Here is a 22,071-nt window from a genome sequence, read left to right as displayed (position 1 = left end):
ATGTTCTTGTTTAAATTACATCATGGCTCTTATATACAGTAAATGCAACTTTGTTCTCCTTGACAGCTTGTTTTTTGCTGTGGTGTACCACAGGGATCCTGCCTGGGACCTCATTAGTTTAGCACTGATGTAGTAATTTGAAGGCACATTATCTTTTTTCATTGCTCCTAGAATCAGAATATTACTTACCCGAACTGTACACGCAACCTTAACCTGAAGTCCATTGCCTATAGTAGAAAAAGTTTAAAACTTAGATGCTCGAAACTTTCATCAAAGTTAGCCAGAATTGGCCCATTGGATTTTTAATTCATGATCATCTTTGCAGCAATGCCAGATCCCATCTATACCAGTTATATGGTGATAAATGGAAATGTAGTTCCTCGTTGCGGGTGGAAAAACTAATAGAAACACCTGTCAGTATAACACAATTCAACAGTATCACAAACTTCAAAATTATCGGTTAAATTGTTAAACAGTTACAAAACATGAATCAAACATTATAACCTTTGGGAAGGTAGGGTTATTGTGGGACTGTTGTTACTGGCAACTAGCTGTAGTAGCCTATTTATTTGATATTATGAGAATAAGGACATCAAATTACACACAACTGCAAAAATGACAATAACACAAAACTTATTTTTCTTGCAGTCTCTGATGTCCAATAAACTCCAAGTCAAACATCCCCTATTATATTTTAACTAGTGATCTTACACTGCAAATTTCCCTTAGACCATACACTGACCTTTTTACATTTGTGGTTACTTAGAATTTAAATATGCAAAATTATCTTATTCCAACTCTTCAGAGCATAAAAGAACAGATAGCTACAATGGTATCGAACTTCGGAAGCACAAGTCAACAGCCCTAGCTCTATTTGGTGGGCATAAGGTCCCCAAACCCTGTGAAAGTGGTGTTTGAGATGCTCAGTGCCTTTTAAAATTTTGGCCTGCACCTGGCTCTTAATATAGTGAGAAAAGTGTGTAGCCTAAGCCTTCTAGGAACAAGAGCTAAAACAAATAAGCTGAGAGAGAAGCTTGTCAAACAGATCAATGATCCTTAACTCCTGGTTACTCTATAACTTGAAGACCCTGAAAGATGTCATCTGCATTTGAAATGGTGTTATACTTTCAGGACAAATATTTCATAAGAAAATAGGAACTTCATGTGTGTTTAAGGACATTTTGATGATTTTATCCATATAGTTTTATATATTATATTCAGTACCAGCAGTTGAATATGACTTCTCCCTCCTGCCCCACAAATTTCTTAAAAGAATGTAGTAAAATGAGAAGGAAAGGATGATGAACTACTTTTCGAAAGAAGAGTTTTTACTTTCTTCCATTCTGCCAACAGCATCTTCCTGTCAGGAGTCAAAAGTGAGAATTTGGCCTTTAATAATCTGACTGGAATGCAACATGTCCAGGCGTATAGAAAATGTCAAATAAAGGTTTAATGTCAAAGTTTTTTTTGTGCAGCCTCAGGCGCTGGGTAGGATTGGGGAGGCACGCAGAAGGAAAGCACCATATCCATCCGCGCATACTTAGGGGGATCTTTATTGTGGGAGAATGATGTGGAACAACATAAAATAATCTGTATTTGGATAGAATGGCACATGTTTATGGACTAATCTTAAGGTGCAAGTCACCTTGAAACTTTATTTTAGATGAATTGTGAGTGATAGTGTAGGTGCAAGTGTGTAATATCAGTGCGCCCTGCGTGTGGGAAGTAGATCCGGCTGGGCAGGTTTGCAAGTCGAGGAGAGAAAAAGTTAGAGAGGGGGACTGCAGAGGCGCACGGTGCCAGAGCCAGGACCACTGGGAGCCTCTGCAAGCGCAACAACAGCCTACACGCCGAGAAGAAGTGCCTTTTCTTATTATTTCTATTTCACTGAGAAGCAAGTGTGCAGGGGGGGAAGCAGGGCTATGACACGCGAGTAGAGAGCCGTAGAGTTTGAGAGTGTTAACGCAGGCGGATCCTTGTTTTATTCCCCCAAGATGAATAAAGACTTGAAGAGCCTGCGACAGCTCGCCGTGCCGCTGCTCTTCCTCGCCCTGTGCGTCGCGGTGCAGCGATCCGACTCTGCGGTAAGTGCCTTTCCATTTTGGTTCTGTTGCAGAGATTTAAAACCCTCTGGTGGCTTTTGCCCCGCAAGATAACCCCTCATGAAGAACCCGAGAGACCTGCTGCTCTCAGTCAGCCGGCGCTGGGACACCACCGGCTCCCACAGCAAGCCCAACTATGGTTTATAAATAGAGTGGCTGCTTTATAACAAGTGTTTATCCTCCTGCTCTAATAATAATCCCGTGGCCGTTTCCGTTTTGTTGCAATGAAAATAATTAACCAGTTACACCCCTGTGGCTCTGAGCTTCACCGACACTTTTGAGCGGCCCGTGAGCACCTTCACGAGCTCTGCTTTGTCGTTTCATGGGAGAATCGGACGGAGTTTCTGTCCTGCTCCCCTGCGCATCACGTTTCTTCCTCCCCTGCTCCCTGCAGCAGGAGGCAACCTGTAGCAACACGCCGACCACGGCGCACTTTTCTCAGCCTGCATCTGTCTTTTATGCTTGTGATCACTTCAAACAACCAGACGACACATAAAGTGTGTGGAGAAGCGCGGTGGTGCAGCGCGCAAAATCTTCCTCCTTCACACATTTGTCTGCTAATTAAAATATTAAAGTTAACTTCAACACCTGGCTGAAATAGGCTGTGCGTAATTTAGTTTGGTGACATCCATTTTCATCCCAGAAGAGAGGGCTTGTGATTTTTAGCAGCGTTTATGAAGTTGTATCTCCCCTGCAGGTGTGTTTTATGTTGACAGCATCTTGTCACTGGCGGATATTGAATTATAGACCATAAACTCAATCTGCATTGCTTGATTTTGCTCCTAGCATCATGCAAACGTAAATTATGTGCAGCCAGGAACAGCAGAAGCACCATTTTTGGTGACTGTAACACCAGTTTATATGCATCAAGCTGAGTTTTCCCCTTCCACTTGAGATGTTTTAGGAGTACAAATCCAGGAGGGGTGTGCGTGTGTTTGTGTTTGCGCATTCTTTACCCCTCTTCACTCTTGCATTTGTTTAAATTAGCGTGTCCTGAGCCCGGCTGCAGCCCTCCAACTTTGACGTCCCTGCATGATGCAACTGCACCATCAAAGTCATCAACCAGTGGAAGCGACTATAAGTCTCACTTCTCATGTAATATTCCAACAGGCTATAATCTATATAGGCTAATGAATATTCACTAGTCATTAATAATTCATGTGCTAGTTGCATGCTGATACACATGGCCCCGCCCACACACAAGGCGTGTCCAATCAGGCCTGCACACTTGCTGTTCATCATAAGCCTGTAAGGACTTTTTATGTTCCTATGCAAGGATAGGCTGCTGTTACATACCTCTGTCTCGCATCATGTGTTTCTTTGGCTGTATTACACCAAACAGAACTTCTAATAAGTTGAGAGTGAGGTCCAGGACAGTCCTCAAGAGGACAGTCTGCTTAATAAATAACAACCCAGGTGGCTTGCTCCTCTCAGTTTATGCATCTTGTCTACTAAATAAACATCTGAACTTAGTGAGCTTCCCCCTGCTTTCCAGTTGGAGTGGCTGCCACATGAAACACATCAAATCTTCAATATGCTGATTTTATAAAAGCTAGAAAAGTTAATACAGGGCAGTGACATTATTTGACATGCTGCAGAATGTTTTCTAAATTTGTTAGGGATAAATATGTCCCAGTGACAAAATGCAAACAATTATATAAGGATTGAAGATGTTATAATAGTAGAATATTGTGTGAACAATCCTGTGGAAGAAAAGTAGTATGTAAAGTAAAAAATAAAGTGGTCAGGGTGTCTGGTAAAGGCGTGTTTGTAGGCGTTGGTTAAAGGCATGACTTGCAGAGTGGCTGTTATAGTTGCCATGGAGATGGAGGGGGGTCCACTTTGCACCTAGGAATGTGGCTGACCCCACCCTCTTGATGAGGATGAGGAGGAAGAGGAAGTTCAGAGGGGAGAGGGTATAGATGGATAGAGTTTTTTTTTTTTAAAGACAAAACATGGTGACTTCAGGAACAAAATTGGTTCACTGGCTTTCAGACGCATCTCACAGGCTTCATCTGTAATTGGGGTTTACATAGGCTCTGCGAAAAGCTAGTAAGGGGACCTTGAGTGAAGATAATTAGGATAAGAAAGATGTGAGTGATAGCAATTCAGTTTGAGGGATGCTGCATGTGGTGTTGCAAAGTCATTTTCACACTTTCCCTCCTTCCCTGTATTCCTGAGCTGCATCAGTGCGCTCACTGAGGCCCCCTAGTGGACGCTGTGTGTATGAGACGCACACCACTAAGTGAATCCTGTGGAATTCAGCTTGCTTTCATCATCGCTGTTCACTCAAAACCACATATCTCCAAACTTGGTAAAGTTTTAAGCATACATGAAGTATTAAATTTATCATTATTCCACTTGTGTGTAGAACTGTTGTAATGCTTAGATAAGTAAAACCCTTTAAAACCCACTTTAAAAAAGTGAATTTTTACATCTGTAAAGGGTTGTCTTTGTCTTATAGTTCATTTAAAGCTGACATTTGGAGATACATGGTTTTTAACAGGAAGGGGAGAAAAAGCTTAACAGGGCTGAATCAGCACAAACATTCAAAATAAACACATATGCAAAGAGCTTTTCATTCTCATTCAGCATGCATCTCATACATCACTTTTTCATAGCTGTTTGGTCGTGTGTGTGTGTGTGTGCGCGCTTTTAATCCTCGCCCAGATATGAATCTCTATTCAGCCAGGTGAGGGAGTTCAGCGGTAATGTATACCTGGAGGTTTTCTTTGAACTCGTCATGCCGCGCAACCACAAACACACACTTAATTTGATGCATGCTCTGCTGTGCACGTGCACACACACAGGTTGCCTCACCTTTTCCGTGACCCACATCCCAGGTGGAGCTGTGTGTGTCTGTGTATCTATGCGTGGTAGCCACATCCTCAGATTGCAGAGATGAATCTGCGATGTTTGCTGACACCACAGAGATGAATCTGAGCTGTTCTCTCTCATGTTTGTCTCTTAGTTTGTTGGATTTTCCTCATTTTTCTGCCGTTGACTCGTCTTTTTTTCCCCCTACATCCATCTTTTCTTCTCACTGCTTCTTCCTGAGCATAAAAAAAAAACAGAGAGTTAATAATTTGTTTGGCCTTGAGTTGCAAGGTGTAACATATTCACCTATTCCCTGCAATGTTTTTTCCCACAACAAAGTGTTTGAATTGTAAAAATGCCTGCCAGTTTGGGAGCCACTGAGATTATACCAAAAAATAATCAAATGTGTGTTGATTTGCAGCCTTTTTTTGTTTTATGTGAGAGTTTAGATGGTTGGTTGGACAAAACAAGCTATTAAACATGTCAAATGGGCCTTTAGGAAATTGTTTTTCGCTATTTGCCAGCATTTTCTAGACCAAATCAATAATAAAAATTGTTATTAGTTGCAGCCCTACTCATGCAGCATTATATTTCATGGTATATAGTGCAGCAATTGCCTTATAAATTAAATTCATGGGGGAAAAAGCCACTGAAAGAGCATTTATCTTTCTGACTTGCAGCTACTAACAGCTGCCAAATTTATTTATATAACAAATTTGTATTTAAATGAAAGAAAAACTTTGTTTTTTGCACATTTTTCGTGGAAAAACACTGCAGCAGATTTTGTCGTTTTGACCTCATAAACGTGAGATATCCTGACGGAACTGAATAATCAAAGCTCCTTTGCTCTCTTTCTCAAACTTATCTCAGCTAACCTCTATCCTTCTCTGTTTCTTTCTGTGTCTCCCTCCCCTCTTTCTCTCCCCCATCTCTCTCACCCTGGTTTCCCTTTGTGTCTGTTCTTGATGGCAAATTCCATCTTTATCTCACCTGCTCTGAGAGAAGGGCTCCTTAAACAAGCACAGTGCGGGCAGCAATCGCATCTACCTCCTTCATATAGTTACACATTATATAGGAGGATATATGTGCTTGCTTTGTGTGTGCATGTGTGTGTGTTCCTGGCAGAATTCACACTGTGGTGTCAATGAGCTGAAGATGCCATTAGGATTAACAGGTGGACAAAAGTCAATGAGAGCTAAGACCAAATGTTTAGACAGCTAATTACCAATATCCACTATTTCACTCCCTCCTCCTCTTCATTCACAGTCTCTCTTTTTACAGCTGGAAGAAGCAGTATTTCGAAGTACACGTTGAAGTAGCCTGAGTACAAGATGTAATAATACCAGAATGAGTGACAGAAGCAGTAATAGTAATGGTAATAAAAGAAGGGGAAGTAATGGGAGGGGTGGGAGTGAGTGTAGAGGCACTACTAGTGGTAACAGTGGTAGCAGCTGTAGAAGTAGAGGTAGTAGCAGTGATAAGAATTGTAGCAGTTGCAGAAGTACTATTGATTTTTGACACTAATGTAGTAGCAATAGTAACTGCAATCAAAGCCTATATGCAAAATTGAGGTTGTAGTAGAAGTTTAGAAGTTGTAGTAGTAGAATAACTAACAGAAATAGCAAGAGTTTCAATAGTAGTGGTAGGTGGAGGATAGTTTCAAAGGCAGTAGTAGTACCTGTAGACATAGTAGTGGTAGTAGTAGCAGCAGTAATACTTGTAGTAGTCGTAGTAGTAAAGGTCACAAAAGTAGGCGCTGCAGTAGCAGAATGACTTACAACAGTTGCATAAGTTGCAGTAGTAGTGGTAGTACTGTAGAGGGAGGACTAGCATTGGCAACAGTGGTAGTCGTAGGAATAGTGTAGTTTCAGTAGCAGTAGTTACAGAGTTAGCAGTAACATGAGCAATAGTAGTAGTAGCATTAGCAGTGCCAGAAGTAAAGTACCAGTAATAGCAATAGCATAGCATGTGTACTAATACCAGAATGAGTAACAGAAGCAGTAATAATAGTGATAATAAAAGATGTAGTAATGGGAGGGGTGGGAGGGAGTGTAGAAGTACTGCTAGTAACATCAGTAGCACCTGTAGAAGTAGTAGTAGTGGTGATAGGAATCGTTGTAGTTGCAGGAGTACTATTGTTTTTTAACACTACCATAGTAGCAAGTAGTAAAGTATTGCCCAAAACGACCAATGACCAGGAAGAAAAAAAACAGTTTGAATGAGCGTTCACACCACTCCAAACCAACCGAACTATCTGTGGAAGCGGCCCATGGTTCGTTTAAAGCGGACCAAATAGCACCAGTGTGAATAATTTTTCAGCTTACAGTAGCTCATTCCAGGCTGTGGTTGGATAACCTTAAATGCTTTTATCAGTCAGATCTTTGGAGTTTGTAGAAAGTCCTGCTGATGTTGATTTTCTCAGTTGGTATCTAGTAAAGTACTTTGAGTGAATAATAAATAAACTCTTTGTGAGATATCCTAGATTGATGTAAGCTTGCACCCATAAGGGCGTTTATATCTGAGTCTGTATCTGATTCATCTTATCTGACCTCCTTTGATCTTTTCACATTTAGACAGTGTCTGTCTTAAGACAAACAGAAACACCGGAGATATTTATGTGGGATTGAAGCTCGATTTGGGAACAGAATGTTGGGTCTTAAGACATTTGTTTGTCTGTTAGCTAGATTTGGTTCTGGGATCAGTGTTTGGTGACGATCCAGACCTGGAATTTGTGTTTTAGTGTTTTGTTTTTTCTTCTTGCATTTTTAGCCAACTTTTATGTTGTGTTCATGTGCTGATGGGAAAGTCAGACATCTGGGAATTCAATATTAAACTTTAGACAGTGTTGATCCATGTACTGTTTGTCAGATGATCCAAACTGGAAGGCATTACGGAGGCGGTGCTGTGATCGTAGAAGAATTATTTATCATAAATGGAGTGTTTTCTACTTGTTTTTGGAAGTTCTGCATCCTTTTTTTTTATTGTAAAGTTGTCAAACAACGGCTTTTGACTTACAAGAGGATAGATTTTTTTCCCATGAGCAACTTTATGTGAAATTTTGCAGTGTGTGTTTGTGTGTGGCTGCGAACCAGTGGGCTACCTGACAAGTCCACCTACACAGAACAGTCACAAGACATGCTGTCCTTTTCTGCTCATGCGTTCCTGACCTTCTTTTCTTCATGCCTCCCCCTTTTTTATGAGGAAAAAATTAAATTTTGCAGCCCAGAGGAAGCGCAAAGAGCTGCTTAGGGACAAAGCGAAATGAGACGGAGGAAGAAAGAGACTCATCGCTTCAGGTGGGAAGCAAAGAAAACAAACAATAAAGTTAGACTGAAGGAGAGTTATTGGATGCAAAAGGAAAACAATGGATCAAAAGAGCAAATAAATACAGAGGATGATGCAGGTATATAAGGTTGAAACAAATCACATATTTCTCCTCCAAGCAGCAGCATTTATTGTTTTGCATTCTTCCTCTTGGAAAAGGGGGGCGAGTTTTAATCTGTCTGAGATCAGCAGGTGACCTTGATTTACAGATGTCTACTTCTTCCTCTCCTTTCCCTCTCACCTGCTGAAACTGCGGGCTGTGCCTTATACAGCTTCCCCTGAAGTACTTGTTAAGAAATATTTGTGAACGCAGTTCGACCCAAGCTGACTCGCCTCGTCTTCACATCACTCAACACCTTTTTATTACTATCTGCAGAGCATCCACTCCCCTGTCTCCTGTTACTCCACCAGCCTTGTATCTTTATCTTCTTTTAAAATTGGAAGCTGGATGTAAAACACAAACTCGCCTTGTTTTCAAGCTGTTGTGTGCTTTAACTCTTTCTTTTCTCGTTTCCACTTTCATTAATGTCGTTCCCAACAAAGAAGAATACAGCCACAATGCAACTTTAGCATCTCTAAAAAGCAGCAAGAGATAATTGTTTGAAATTCACAAATTACAAAAATACACCCTGGGCTCATGACATAAAGTTATGTAAGCTAGGTTTAGTCAGGTAAAGTTAAGTAGGTTAGATTTAGGAGAAGAAACATGACTGTGCGTCGTCGTGTTACTTAGTTAATGCAAAGTTACATACGTAACATTAAGCTATATCGGTCAGATTTACGAATGATAGGTAACGTAGGAGATTTAGGAAAAGAAACATGGTTTGGGATCTACATTTTGTATGCTTAACATAAAGTTATGTACTTAAAGGTCCAGTGCGTAGGATTTAGGGGCATATATTGGCAGAAAATAGAAAGTATGTTTCCTTTAGTGTATAATCACCTGAAAATAAGAGTTGTTGTGTTTTCGTCACCTCATAATGAGCAATTAATATCAACACAAGGAGCAGGTCCTTGTTTATGGAGATCACTGTGTTGCTCCACCATGTTTCTACAGTAGCCCATAGTGGACAAACCAAACACTATTCCAGAGGGGGCCATTCGCGGTTTGTGTTTTTGCATTTTTGCATCGGCCACCATCATAAGTAGCTCATCTGCAATGAGCAGCATTGGAGCAGCACTAGTTTTTAATGTGAAACTGCTCTATTTAGTGTTTTTACTGGTTTAAATCACCGGGTCTGTTAATTTTGAAGATGAAGAGACCTCTGCAGATAACTCGGCTTCTGGTAAAAACCTGAAGGTGTGGATTGTAAGTTCTCAGAGGAAAAAGGTGACCACACATTTTTAGCTAGTTGCATCCTACAATTTTAAACACTAGACGCCACCAAATTCCCCTAAATCTTACACACTTCACCTTCAAGGTAATGTGACAGTGAGACAACGGGATAGCATATCTTAAAATAACTCAAAGTTCACGTGGTTTCAGGCAGGACATGATCACCAGTCTCCTTGGGGAAAGTCCTATGTTTGTTTGACCCATCCATCACCCCAGCCAGTGTCCTCTCATGGACTCTTTATACCACTTTATACTTTACTCCTGTTAGGGCAAGTTACAAATTTTTTGTGAATTCTGAGGCAGTCAAATTTAATAGCTAACTCCAAAACAGTCATGCAACCAACCATCAACTGTGTGCAGTTTTTGGTGCAACTGTCATAAACTATGACAAGGTCACAACATTATCCAACTTCTACTCAAGTCAAGCCATGTCACAAATATCTCTAAATGTATAGGGGTAATGTGACAATACCTAGAATGTGATTTATTTACAAAATCATTTGAATAAATACATTAAAAAACAATCACTTCAGTACTTCAGGAGCACATGTGCTGCTTTAATTACCGTAAAATATGCAAGGATAGGGTTACAATCAAGCATGATAACTTATTTTACCCATGAGGAACAGGAGTTTATTGACAGCACAGTCCACCTGTTTGCCCATAAGCCTCATTTAAAGGAATAGTTCACCCAAAAACAATATTAATTGCATATAGTACTCACCTCCCTTGGCTCTTTGTGGTCCCAGAAAAGTTTTTCATGGAATCATTGCCTGAAAATGAAAGCACAGCAGTGCAAACAGACTTTGACGGAGGCAGAACAAAAGACAGCAAAAGAGGTCATAAACCTTCTGGAAAACTTTCTGAAAATTCCTGTGCAGCATTATCCAAGTGTCCTGTATCCATTAATGGTTTCATGGAAATTCAAACAGCTATTTTCACTGCACTTTTGATGTTCAGAGCAGACTCGAATAATGACATTACTTGGATTATAAAATGCATTGTTTAACAATTGTTAAAGAATTTTCAGAAAGTTTTCAGTTGTTTTAAACTTTTTTTTTGCTGTCTTGTGTTCGGCCTCTGTGGAAGTCTGTCTGCGCTGGTATGCTTTCATTTGCACCATTTCAAAGAGAACTTGGGGCCATAGAGAGGAAGGGGGGTGAATACTACAATTTATATTGTTTTTGGGTGAACTATTCCTTTAACATCTGTCAAAGAATAACCTGACATGAATTCCATCATCCTTTTTCTTTATCTCCCAGCTCCATATTTCCCCTAGCCCTTTATCTGTTCATCTCAAGTGCGAGACTGATGGCGAGGAGCGATAACACGCCACACGCACTCGCAGTGCTTTGACAGAGACCCACAGCTCATTGTGTTTAACATGCAGTCTGTGGATGAATGAATGAAGTCATCAGAGTCCCTTCAGAGAGGCAGAAAGCTGTTTTGACTGCCGCTGAATCAGCCTAAGTGTGGGAGGGCATCTGGTTATCTCTTCTTCTCTGTTTTTCTCTCCTCTCTCCCTTTCTTGTTCCCTCGCTAATTTTACTGCTCTCTCCTCCATTTTGTCCACCTGTTTCTCTAATCACACGACTGAGGAGGAAACAGGGCTTCCCCGAAAACCACATGGGAAAAATGGTATGAGTGAATGTGTGTCAGTGTGGCTACTGTTTCTTTACATATTTCCACATATGACAGAGTCATTTTGAAGTAAAGGACAAGCTATAGTAAAATATTTGATATCCTTGGCTGTTCTGTTGCCTAAAACAATAGAATTGTGTTTACATTTGCCCGACAAGGACGTCTCATGGCTGCAAGAATTATGACCCCAGTCTCTCAGGAGTAAAAGCGGAGGTAGTGTGATGTTGTTGCAGCGCTGTCATGTAACCACGTAGTTTAAGTGCTTGAATTTAACCTGCAGTAACTTTATTGTGCCACATGGGGGCGATTGAACACGATGTAAACACAACATCTGATATATTATCTCATAAGGCTTTCATCCAGGAGCTATGAGGCGACATCAGCTTTCATTTGGAGTTGTGTTCGTGTCAACCTGACGAATGTTCACTCTATTTTAGCTCTGTTTTTGGTCCCCTCCACCTCCTGATGCAATTATCTGGCTCTTTAAATGCTAAATGCTTCGCTATGTTGCTAACTTTTGCTAGTTGCTAACAATTGGTGCTAGTGTATGGATGGTTTTTTAAAAAAAAATTCATGGAGGAACTGAACCAAAACAGTAAATCTGTGGGCCTTAAAACCAAAACAATGAGCTGAAAGATACTAAAACGCTCCATCAAGCTGCAGTCTGGTGACAATTCTCAAAGGGTTCATCTGTGCCCCCTGTCTTTGGCTTATTGTTTATATAAAAATATCAATTTATGCTGCTATAAATCAAATCTTATCCACAAAGGGGGCAGATTAACAACATTTTTTGTTGTGTAGTTTGGAGAATTATTTCCACCTCTTCCTTCAAGTTAAGACAGTTTATGTATTCTTAGACCCTAAAGGCTTCTTGTCAAACATTCATCATGCTCTTCTCTGTGTTTCTATGGACTTTTGTCTTTCCTGTCAACTCTCTGAAAGACTTTTTTTCTGTCTCCACATCGTCTCCATCTCTCTTTTCTCCCCTCTTCATCAGATCAGAATCCTGTTAAATCCTAATAACTTGTACTGTACATACAGTAGTCACAAATACTGTTTGTACTTTACACTACAGTAAGCTGCACACCGCTATGTGTGTGTGTGTGTGTGTGTGTGTGTGTGTGTGTGTGGGTGTGTGTGTCCCAGGTGGAGCCTGGTTTTAGTTAATCCCAGGTCAGTGTGCCGGCTGGTATGCAGCTAAGCCTTTAGCATGCAGTCAGAGGATAATGTTCAGCAGCAGAGAAGGTGCATGTTGAGGTCTCTGTTGGGGCATTTTTCGCATTGTTTAGTGACACAGAGGGAGACACGAGGCAACTGAGCCACCACTCTTATGTGCGTTAGTTATTTAGAATTATTATTGTTATTATTGTATTTTTCTCTCTTGTGTTTTATTTTCTCTGTGTTCTTTGGCCTGTAATCACTTTTTAGTGACAGTATTGTATTCCCTTCATGTTTGTACACTATTTGAAGTAGCTGTTGGTGTGTTTATCAATTTTTGATGAATTTGTGGCCTGTTTTCTTTCTGCTTGAGTGCACCTTGTCATAGATTGTTAAGACTCTGAAGTTCACTGGAGTGATTCTTTAAAGAGATGCTCCCTCATTTGGTGTTTGGATGATAGTTTGATATGTTTCTCTGCTAATTTATTCACGATATTTCATTGATATGCCCCCTGTTTCTATGTGGTTGAGTGGTGATAGAAGGTGCCTTTAAAATTCCCGACTCTTTCTCACTCTTTTGCATTGTCAGTATAGTCCAATACAGACCGAAATTTAAAATATAGATATAAGACATTCAATTCAACAGAACTTAATTCATCCCAAAGGAAATTCTTGTGCCAGAGAATGCTTTAAATTAACACTAAGTACAGTTACCACAATTTTAACGATTCACAACCAGTACCACCCTGGCAACCAGTGGGTTTTCTGGGTCAGGGTCACTCACTGGGCCGAGTTTTATAAACAACAGAGTATTAAATATCTGGCAAAATATATGAATATACAAGATAAGAAGTGTTTTCAAGGTGCAGAAGCAAAACCAGTGCCTAATAGAGTAACAATAGGGGTTCGATAAATACAAGAGTTACTCAAAATGAATTAAAATGGTGGAAAAAACAGACTGCACCTGATAATTAGTGTTATATTGAATATGATATCACAATGAGAAGTAGTATTGCACATGGCTGAGACAATTATATTGCACTACATTGACAAGTGAACATGATATTGAAGAATAATGCACAGGATGTTGTGACATACCTTTTTTTAGCTTTTGATTGTATATAAGTGTGTGTGTGTGTGTGTGGTTGTGTGTGTGTGTAGTCGTGTACATTTGTTTGTGCATGTCAACACTGAATACGCAGCATTCCTCATCTCTACACAAACCAACCCCCGCTGATCAGAACGACGGGAAATATCAGACATCTGTCACATTACAGAGAGAGGACAAGAAGAAGAGGAGAGGGTGGAGGGATGGATGGAAAGGTGGACCCCTCCTGTCACTTGATTTTTTGGGGTCTTTTTTGCAGAAAGTGATGAACTAGCCCTATTTTATTGTCAAAAACTGACTTTGCTAAATGTGTTAAGGTGACTTTTAACTCACTTTTAAAATGTATTCTGCAGAAAAGAGGATTAACTGCTCCTTTATTGGTTGAGAAAAGCTAAATTATCCAAGAGGTGCATTGCCACAAAGCTTTAAAAAAGGCTGATCTTCATCTTGTGTGGAAAGTTTTCAAGTACACTTTTTTCCCATTGCATGGTAAAAGACAGGCTACTAAATGACTGAATAACCACCATTCTAAACCTTGCTAAACGCTAACAGCCACTGGAGAGGCCACTCTGTCACAGCAGATGTTTTCAGGTTCAGGTCATAAATGTTTCCCCTCCAAATGTTTTACTTTTTCTCATTTTTTAGTGCAAAACCAATAGACGGCTGAACAGCTGAACTTCCCTGTAACATTTCAGCTGCAGCACTGCAGATGTGCCTGTTCACATCAGATGCTGGCATATGTGAGGATGTTTAAGAGAAATGTAGGCAGGGCAGGAACCTGCTGTGACCTGTCTCTTCAGGAGATCAGATCAGACACTGAGGATATGGAGCAGCAAGAGAGAGCATGTTGCAGCTGTGTCGATGTGAACCAAACTACCGCTAGAAGACACAGTCAGCAACTCTAAATGTATCTTGGATACATTATGTTATTTAAGTAATTGTTTTAATGAACCTTCATGTCATGACTGTCTAAATAATGTTTTATTTTGGCTGAGATGCTCCTCATCTTTTTACCTGCGTGCCTCCCAGTTTTGTTGCCGCCCTCATGTGGCGAGGATGTGGGACTGCAGGTGGACAGGTAGAAGCATGGCTAAAGTACAGGGAGGTAAGTGGACACCCCTACTTACTTGGGGGTGTTTGTCGTGTTGTGGACTGGGGCCCAAATTTCTAATACAGGGGACTGTCAGTACTACAGTATATGATGATATTTCAGATAGCTGATTTAAGTTAATTGCAATTACGACAAGCATCTGGACTCCGTCTTTCTAAGCTCATAGTGAAAGAAAACACCACTAATGTAAAAGAGGAGCTCTATACAAGAAAAGATTTCAAGGTGCATAAGCAAAAAGCATAAGCTGAAAACAAAAAGTACTCTCAAGTGCCAAAAATGTATCATAAAGAGTCAAATCCAGGAAAGGTACGTCTTTGCTGCAGCTCAGATTTAACAATAGAAGACAGCTGCAGGGAGAGAATCATCTCCGGTGTAGTGTTAGTTTGGGGAAGCCCTTTTCCTGTTTCAACATGACAGTGCCCCTATGCACAATGCCAGGTTAAAAAAAATGGTTCTCCCAGTTTGGTGTACAGGAACGTGACCGGCCCGCACAGAGACCTGATTTCAACCACATCCAACGTTGCAACCCAATCGCCAGAAAAGATGTTGGCGATGTTTCTGCAAACCTCAGAAACATTATATTTGCATGTTATTATGTAGTGGATACTTTTCAAGTTTCCATTTCAACAACCCTGTGGTTGAGGTGTTGTTATATTTAGCCCCAAAAACCACTTGGTTAGGCTTAAAAGATCATGGTTTGGCTTGAAATACCCAGTTTTGGGGGCACACTCCCTGCTGAAAAACATCAATGGCTCTAAGCAAGAGGCACTTTTTGTGGCTCAATCGTCGCTGGAAAAACAGTGACAGGTCAAGCCAAGTTTGGTGCCTAAAAAGCCGCTGGAATCATGGCGATTGCTTACATCTTGAACTGTGGTTTGCAGCCTGGCAGGTGTCTTGCCACCTTTGGTTTGCAGAAATGTACAATACAAACATTTTTCTGGGTCTCAAAGATGACTTCTGGGGACTGGACTGACCTTTGGGATAAACTTGAACACTGCCTGTGCAGCCAGGCTCCAAAAGTTGGTGGAAAAGCCCAAAATAGTTCAGTAATGTGATGTTCAACAATCAAACATGGGTCCAAAGTTCAAGTCTTTACAAATTTATTTCACCTTTCTCCACAAATATTAGTCCCTTCAGCTTTAGTCAGAAGCTTGCAGCATGCGATCCAGCATTAAAAAACTCAAGTCCTCCTCTCTGTCCCGCTATCTCGCGGATAAACTATCAGGATGTACCATCTTGTTTTGGCTACAGCAGAGGCTCCTGGGTAAATATTAAGATTAGGCTGCAACTCATCCAAACAGGGATGCACCCCCAGTACGCAGGTTTCCCTGCTTGGTTTATGGAAGCATGGAGCAGCTTACTCAAAGGTTTACACAGATGTTGACAACCTTCATGTCAAAGTCTGATATGTTTATACGTAAACAGGGTCGTGATTTGTTTGGACTGATGTTTCTAGCTGAGTTTTTCTTTTTTTGGCTCAGGGTGCAAAAATCCCTCGAGCAGACAGCAGCAGGATGTTGTAGACACATGTATGGATGCAGTTACAGCTGGACATATTTACAGGTTCTGATGAGACACAGACTGAGACAAAACTTCCCAGTTGAAGCAAACTTGAAAGAAACATAAAGGGATTTGTTTAAACATAGATTCTTTTGTTCCACTGGAGCGGCTCATGTCGTGACCGCTGGACTGAAACCCTTAAAAACGTTTATGGTTGTATGAAACAGACCGGTCACACCCCTGTGCTTTGGACTGTTTGAGTCCAAAGGAAGAACAACAATTCGGACCACACAAATTTGTCTGTTCTTTCTCTGTTACAGTTTCTGACTGTGAACCTGAATGTGACGTGATTTTATCAGTGCGATTTTAATGCTTTAATTTAGAAAGAAAAGGAGGTGAGCTTTTCCTTTTTCCTCACTCCCTTTCTCTTCTCATCTGTCTTTCTTTCTTTGTCACCTCCTTCCCTCCTCCCTCCTCCTACCTGCCCTCTCTCAGTCTATCCCCAGGCTACACATATCCAGGTATTCACCTGGCAAGCCGCCGCTCCCCTCTCTAATTTCTTGTTGCCCGTAGCTACGTTGAACCGTGCCAAGTGGTGATGTATGTGGAGTGTTGCAGAGAGATGGTAGAGAGGCATGTTTAAACCTGTGTCAGGCAGGGCCGGGCGGGGATGGGATGGGTAGGGCTGGGCTAGGGCGGGTTGTCATGTCTCCCATGGGGAAGGAATTCAACCTTCCCCTGTTTACAAGATCCATGTGGGGACATTTTCTGGAACAAAGATGGGTAGATTAGCAATGTATAGTCTTCAGCCTTCTTTCTTTAGATTTGCAAACCAATGAATTGCACTAATTAGGCACCAACACTCTGGATTACATGGTGACTAAAAATGCTAATATTAAGTTATATTTTTGAGAACGAAGCTGTAATTTCTCACAGTTTTAACCTCTTGCGACCCTGTGTCCGTTTTGTTTAACTTAGATCTGTTGTACTCTTTCGTGGACGCTTTTTTGTGCCATCTAGTGGTAGAAAACGCAAATTACACTTGAATTTTAGCAATAGTGGGACTTTCTTAGGGGTTCATTTGAGGAAATTGGACTTTATTGTTGCATATTGCAGTATTTCACACAGGGAAATTAAGTGTGACAGACAAAAAAACAACGTTTGTAGCGAGTTACAAAATGAACAAGTCACAAGGCGTGTTGCATTATTTGCAATCTGCCTTTCCACAGCCATGTTCAGGCCTCGAAATTAACCGTTTTGAACAGTTTTAGACTTGAACAGTGACCCCTTACCCATAGATTTACAACACACTGAACATCAGACACATCTTCGTGTAACAACTGGGCTGGCCTACATTACCCACAATGCAGCCTGACCACAGACAGTTAATTCAGAGCTCTTTAGTGTAGTTTATAGTCATTGTTTCATGTTTCTGTTCCTTAAGGATGGACTAACGCACCCCTGTGGTGTGAAAACCACTGCGGAGGATAAGATGCATGGGACCTGATGCTGTTTACACCTCTGATTCTGTTCCCATACATTCACAGAACATTAGTGATGCAAACACATCTTGTGTGTGTATATGTTTACCTCTCCCTCTCAGGGCCTGTTTAGATAATGTTCCATGTGGATGGTGAAATTACAGGAATTCCAAACACTTCCTAGAAATGTGTTCAGGGGTAATGCAGTATTTGCATGATCCAGGGAGCAAAGACGAACACGAAATTGCCACTAACACTAAATTGCTTACAAAAGGAACCAGGTCTGGTGCCTCAAAACCCGTAAGCGCTTTCCCTGTGTGTATCTCTCAGTGGGAGGTCACTCGGGGTCAACATTCATTAGACCGAATGAAAAGAGAAGAGAGGAGAGAAAATTGCGTTTAGAAGAAAGAGAATTCCCGGGAATATCAATGGAATTCCTGGACTGGCACTGTGGCGTGTGTGTGTGAGTGTGTGTTTGTGGGACTGTCGGGGGTCTTCCTCTTCCAAAGGGCTGGTTAGTCAAAACACACATGGTCGACTTTTTTTGGCCAAGTGAAAATATTTGGTTTGTTCGTCGCTCTCGGGGTGTCAGCACCTTGAAGTAGTCGAAGTCCAGCCGCGATGAAAGGATCAACAGTTTTAGGGCAGCAGCTCAGAGCCTGGTGTGCCACACTTCAGAACAAGGATAAACACACACACACTTTCAACACACAGATATTCAACATGTGTTGCAGAACACACACACAGATGCTGAGCCATGGAAATACACCATTATAGTAACGTGATGGTCTAGTTTTTCTATATCAATACATCAAATTGTCAGCAGTAACTAACTCCAAACTACAATTACTTTTTTCATATTTTAAGTATAAAGCCAAACTTAAAGCAAAAGTGAAAAGCTATAAGATACAAGATAAGACAGAACTTTTCATCCTGAAGTTAACTGTCGTGCAGTAGTTTGAAGTAGGAAAGAATGCGAATATAAAATGTAAAATATCTGTAAGGACCCAAGGACCGCCACTCTTTTATTGTTTGAGTGAACAAGCCCATGTTTTAATGCAAGTTGAAATATTTCATCACATTAATATGTTCAGTTAGCCCCTACATGTTTTAGGGGAAGATCAGGGAGGTATTTAACAGTAAAACGTATGAATGAAACCAAGGAGCATTGGAGATTTCAATGCTGAAAATGTCATGCCATACACATAATCTTTGTTGCTCCTCAGGCACAAAACATGGCATTTTTTGGCAATATGATGTGTGTTATGGCTGACTCAGATTCATATCCTGTTAATGGAGATGCATGTATGAGAATTAGAGTTATTGCCAAGTAGTAAGTATAAAGTATATGTGTTTCTAAAAGGAAAAGAGCTGAACCGTATTTGAAAGTATTTGAGGTAACTCAGGTGCAATATCAGCATATAGTTGCACTAAACTTTGCAACATCTATACTTTGTACATGCAATAATGAAGGCAGTCATGCAGCCTGTCTGTTGCTTCTTTTCTATTGATTACTTATTTTATTGCTTTGTGTTATTTAACTGATGTTTGATGTTTTGCACTCCCTTGTGCTGCTGTAGTGATGCAAATATCCCTGCTGTGTTATTAATAAAGGGATTATCTTACCTTAAAGTGTAAATAAAAAGGTTTAAATTGGACTCTATTCTGATATTAGACACACTAAATGACATGGGTAAGTACCTGTAATGTGTGCAGTCAAAAATAGTACAGAGTCATCCTGTAACAAGTTATGTTGTTTTGAGTCAAGGTAACTGGAAATATGTTGTATCCGTGTGTGTGTGTGTGTGTGTGTGTGTGTGTGTGTGTGTGTGAAGATGTTGGCTCTAGTTCCAGATTGTGGTTTCTGACTCCTGATCTGCTATCAGTGTTGAAAAGCAGAAGTTATTAGTTGTGGTTAGACGGTGGGGGTTTCACACACTCAGTGTTTGTGTGCATTAATGATGGTAGTACACTCTGTCCTCGCAGCTGTGTGTATAATTTATCAAAGTATTTGGGTATATACAATGTGTTTTTCTATGTTGCATGAATGCATACGTATGAGCGTGTGTTTGTGTGTGTGCTATCCAGGGCAGGGCAGTGTGTATACGTAGGTGTCTAATCATCAGTCTTTGATGAGCGGGGGAATTCCAGTCTCGCCAGTCTAATCCCAGGGTACATGCCTTCCGCTCCCTCCCCCCTCCTCACCTCACCTCAGCTCACCTGGCTCACCTCTCCATCGCTCTGTTCACACCTAGCTCCTTCTCACTTTTTAATGCAGTTTGTTTTTGTACATGAATCAAAATAAAAGTTCAGTTAATAACTGAAAGCACCAGACACACAAAATTTGACAAACTAGAGCAAAAACGTTGAGATCCAAAACAAGAACTGAGAGAAGTCTAGGTTCATTGTTTGTGGATTCACACGTATATATTTGAATGTACACGTATGTAAATGTGTGATATGTATGTGCATATGTATGGATGGATGCGTACTATTATGTCCATGGAGGGTGTCACATGGGTAGCTGTGTTTCTTCTTATGCTGTAAGATGATGAATCAATATCCACGTGTGCATTAATGTCAGGTAAAACCCACTCTCAAGACAGTTTTGTTCTGCAGTGTTAATTGCCTGTCCATTGCTGTTAGGAGCAATAAAGTTATAAATAATAATAATAATAATAATAATAATTGAGTAAAGTTGATACTTTGTCAAGTCCAAAACTGAATCTTCTCCCCTTTGCGAAGTGTTTAGGAGAACTACGGTGGCCGACGCAAAGACGAGAAACCGCAAATTGCCCTCTCTAGAGCTAGCGTTTGGTTTGTCCCTTCTGGGTTACTGTAGAAGAGCATGGCGGACTTAATGAGCCGCTGCGGTTTGAACCCCCGATATTAACGGCTCATTCTAGGGTAACGAGAACACGGCGACTCGTCTTTTCAGGTGATTATAAACTAATTAAAACATAGCTATGAGTATTATTTACCATTTTTGCCAACACACGCAGGACATTTAGACTTCTAAATATAAATTTAAGCTACTTTTGCTAATTAACTGCGTCACGTTGACCTCAGATAGTGCTGAACATTCACCCTCAGTGTGAGAGCTATACCTGCGCCATCTTGCCTCTGACTATTACCTGTCCTATACGGACCTCCAGTGGTGCTGAGCGGGCCGGCCGGGGCTTGTCAGAGTTACCTCCCCTCAGGCCTGATAGCCGGGGTTGGCGTGATGGAAAAAAAAAAAGTGGGACGGAGGTGAGGAGAGAGTGAGGGAAATGATAGAGAGAGCTAAAAGACAGATACAGACGGAGGGAGTGGAGCAAATATCTGCAGCTCACTGACCTCTCTAAGTGGATTACATGCCCCGTCAGTGCTGTGGGGGTAAATGAGAGGGTGGAGAGAAGGCCTGAGCAGCACAGAGAGAGAGAGAGGTGCTTTTAACACTGTGTTCAGGCTCAGTTCAGTTTAGTCTATTATTTTACCCCAAAGGGCAACAGCTCTGTGCATGACCTCAGCCTGCAGCTAATATGATACTAAATAAAATGTGTTATAAGATCAAAGATTAATGATGTAATAATATAGGTTATACCATAATTTAGCATGTTACATCACTTACCTATTATGTATTAAATTGAGTCGTGCAAGAACTACTCAGATCTTTTACTGAAGTCAAAGTAACAATTAGGGATGCATGATATGGATGTTTTGCTGATATCCGATAAGCCAACGTGTAACATCTCTAGTGCTGCCCCTGTCTAAGAATTTTCCTAGTCGACCAATAGTCATCATTTAGAGCCATTAGTCGACTAGTCGCCTGCATGCTACCAATATTAATTTAATTATTAAATTATATAATTTGGGCGGGGCAACACAATGGTTAGAGTTGAAGGTGTGAGAAAGAATAGTATCAGTAACATTGTTAACACTGTGCTACATTACAGAGAAATACAAAACCGTACTAATGAACCTTCATTAATATAGGCCTATATTTTATCTACAAGTGCACGTCACACACTGTGCGAGCCGCCTGTTAATGACGCTGTGGGCTAATGGGCATGTAGCTACTTCCATGTTTCAGATGATACATCATGTTTGTAGTCGACCAATGAAGATGAGTTTACATATCACCTTGGGTTCGTCCTTCACCTTCTCAAAATGATCCCACACTTTGGATTTCCTGCCCGACATGTTATTAACTAGCCTGTGGAATAACCGGCGACTAAGTGACCAATGAAATCTTGCCGACTAACGACCTTTCTGTGCGACTAAGGTTTGGTCAGCTGTTAGGAGGCAGCCCTAAACAACTCATTTGACTGATAACCAATACCGCTATCATTATATCCACTTTTTTCCTTGCCTAATTGAAGTGATCATCAAGTCTCTTCTGTAGTGGAATTAACATCATATTATGCATGCATGAAGGCCCACCAGCAGATGGAGACATGGAATACAATTCTTTTCAACGTATGTAATATTCATTCATTGTGCAAATTAAG

The 22,071-nt window shown here is 40.8% G+C and overlaps 1 protein-coding gene across 1 annotated transcript in view; it reads left to right on the top strand.

Moving 5' to 3' along the window:
* Positions 1-1,767: 1,767 nt before the first annotated feature.
* Positions 1,768-22,071, top strand: part of col4a5 (collagen, type IV, alpha 5 (Alport syndrome)) — a 52,890-nt gene continuing 32,586 nt past the window's right edge. The window contains exon 1 of the mRNA XM_049569539.1: positions 1,768-2,084. Within this exon, the coding sequence (XP_049425496.1) occupies positions 1,995-2,084 (90 nt within the window). The 5' untranslated portion in view covers positions 1,768-1,994. The remainder of the gene's footprint in view (positions 2,085-22,071) is intronic.

The sequence above is a fragment of the Epinephelus fuscoguttatus genome, linkage group LG23 (genome assembly GCF_011397635.1).
Source record: "Epinephelus fuscoguttatus linkage group LG23, E.fuscoguttatus.final_Chr_v1".
NCBI classification, from domain to species: Eukaryota; Metazoa; Chordata; class Actinopteri; order Perciformes; family Serranidae; genus Epinephelus; species Epinephelus fuscoguttatus.
The sequence above is the reverse complement of the archived record's forward strand: the minus strand, read 5'-3'. Positions and strand labels throughout refer to the sequence as shown.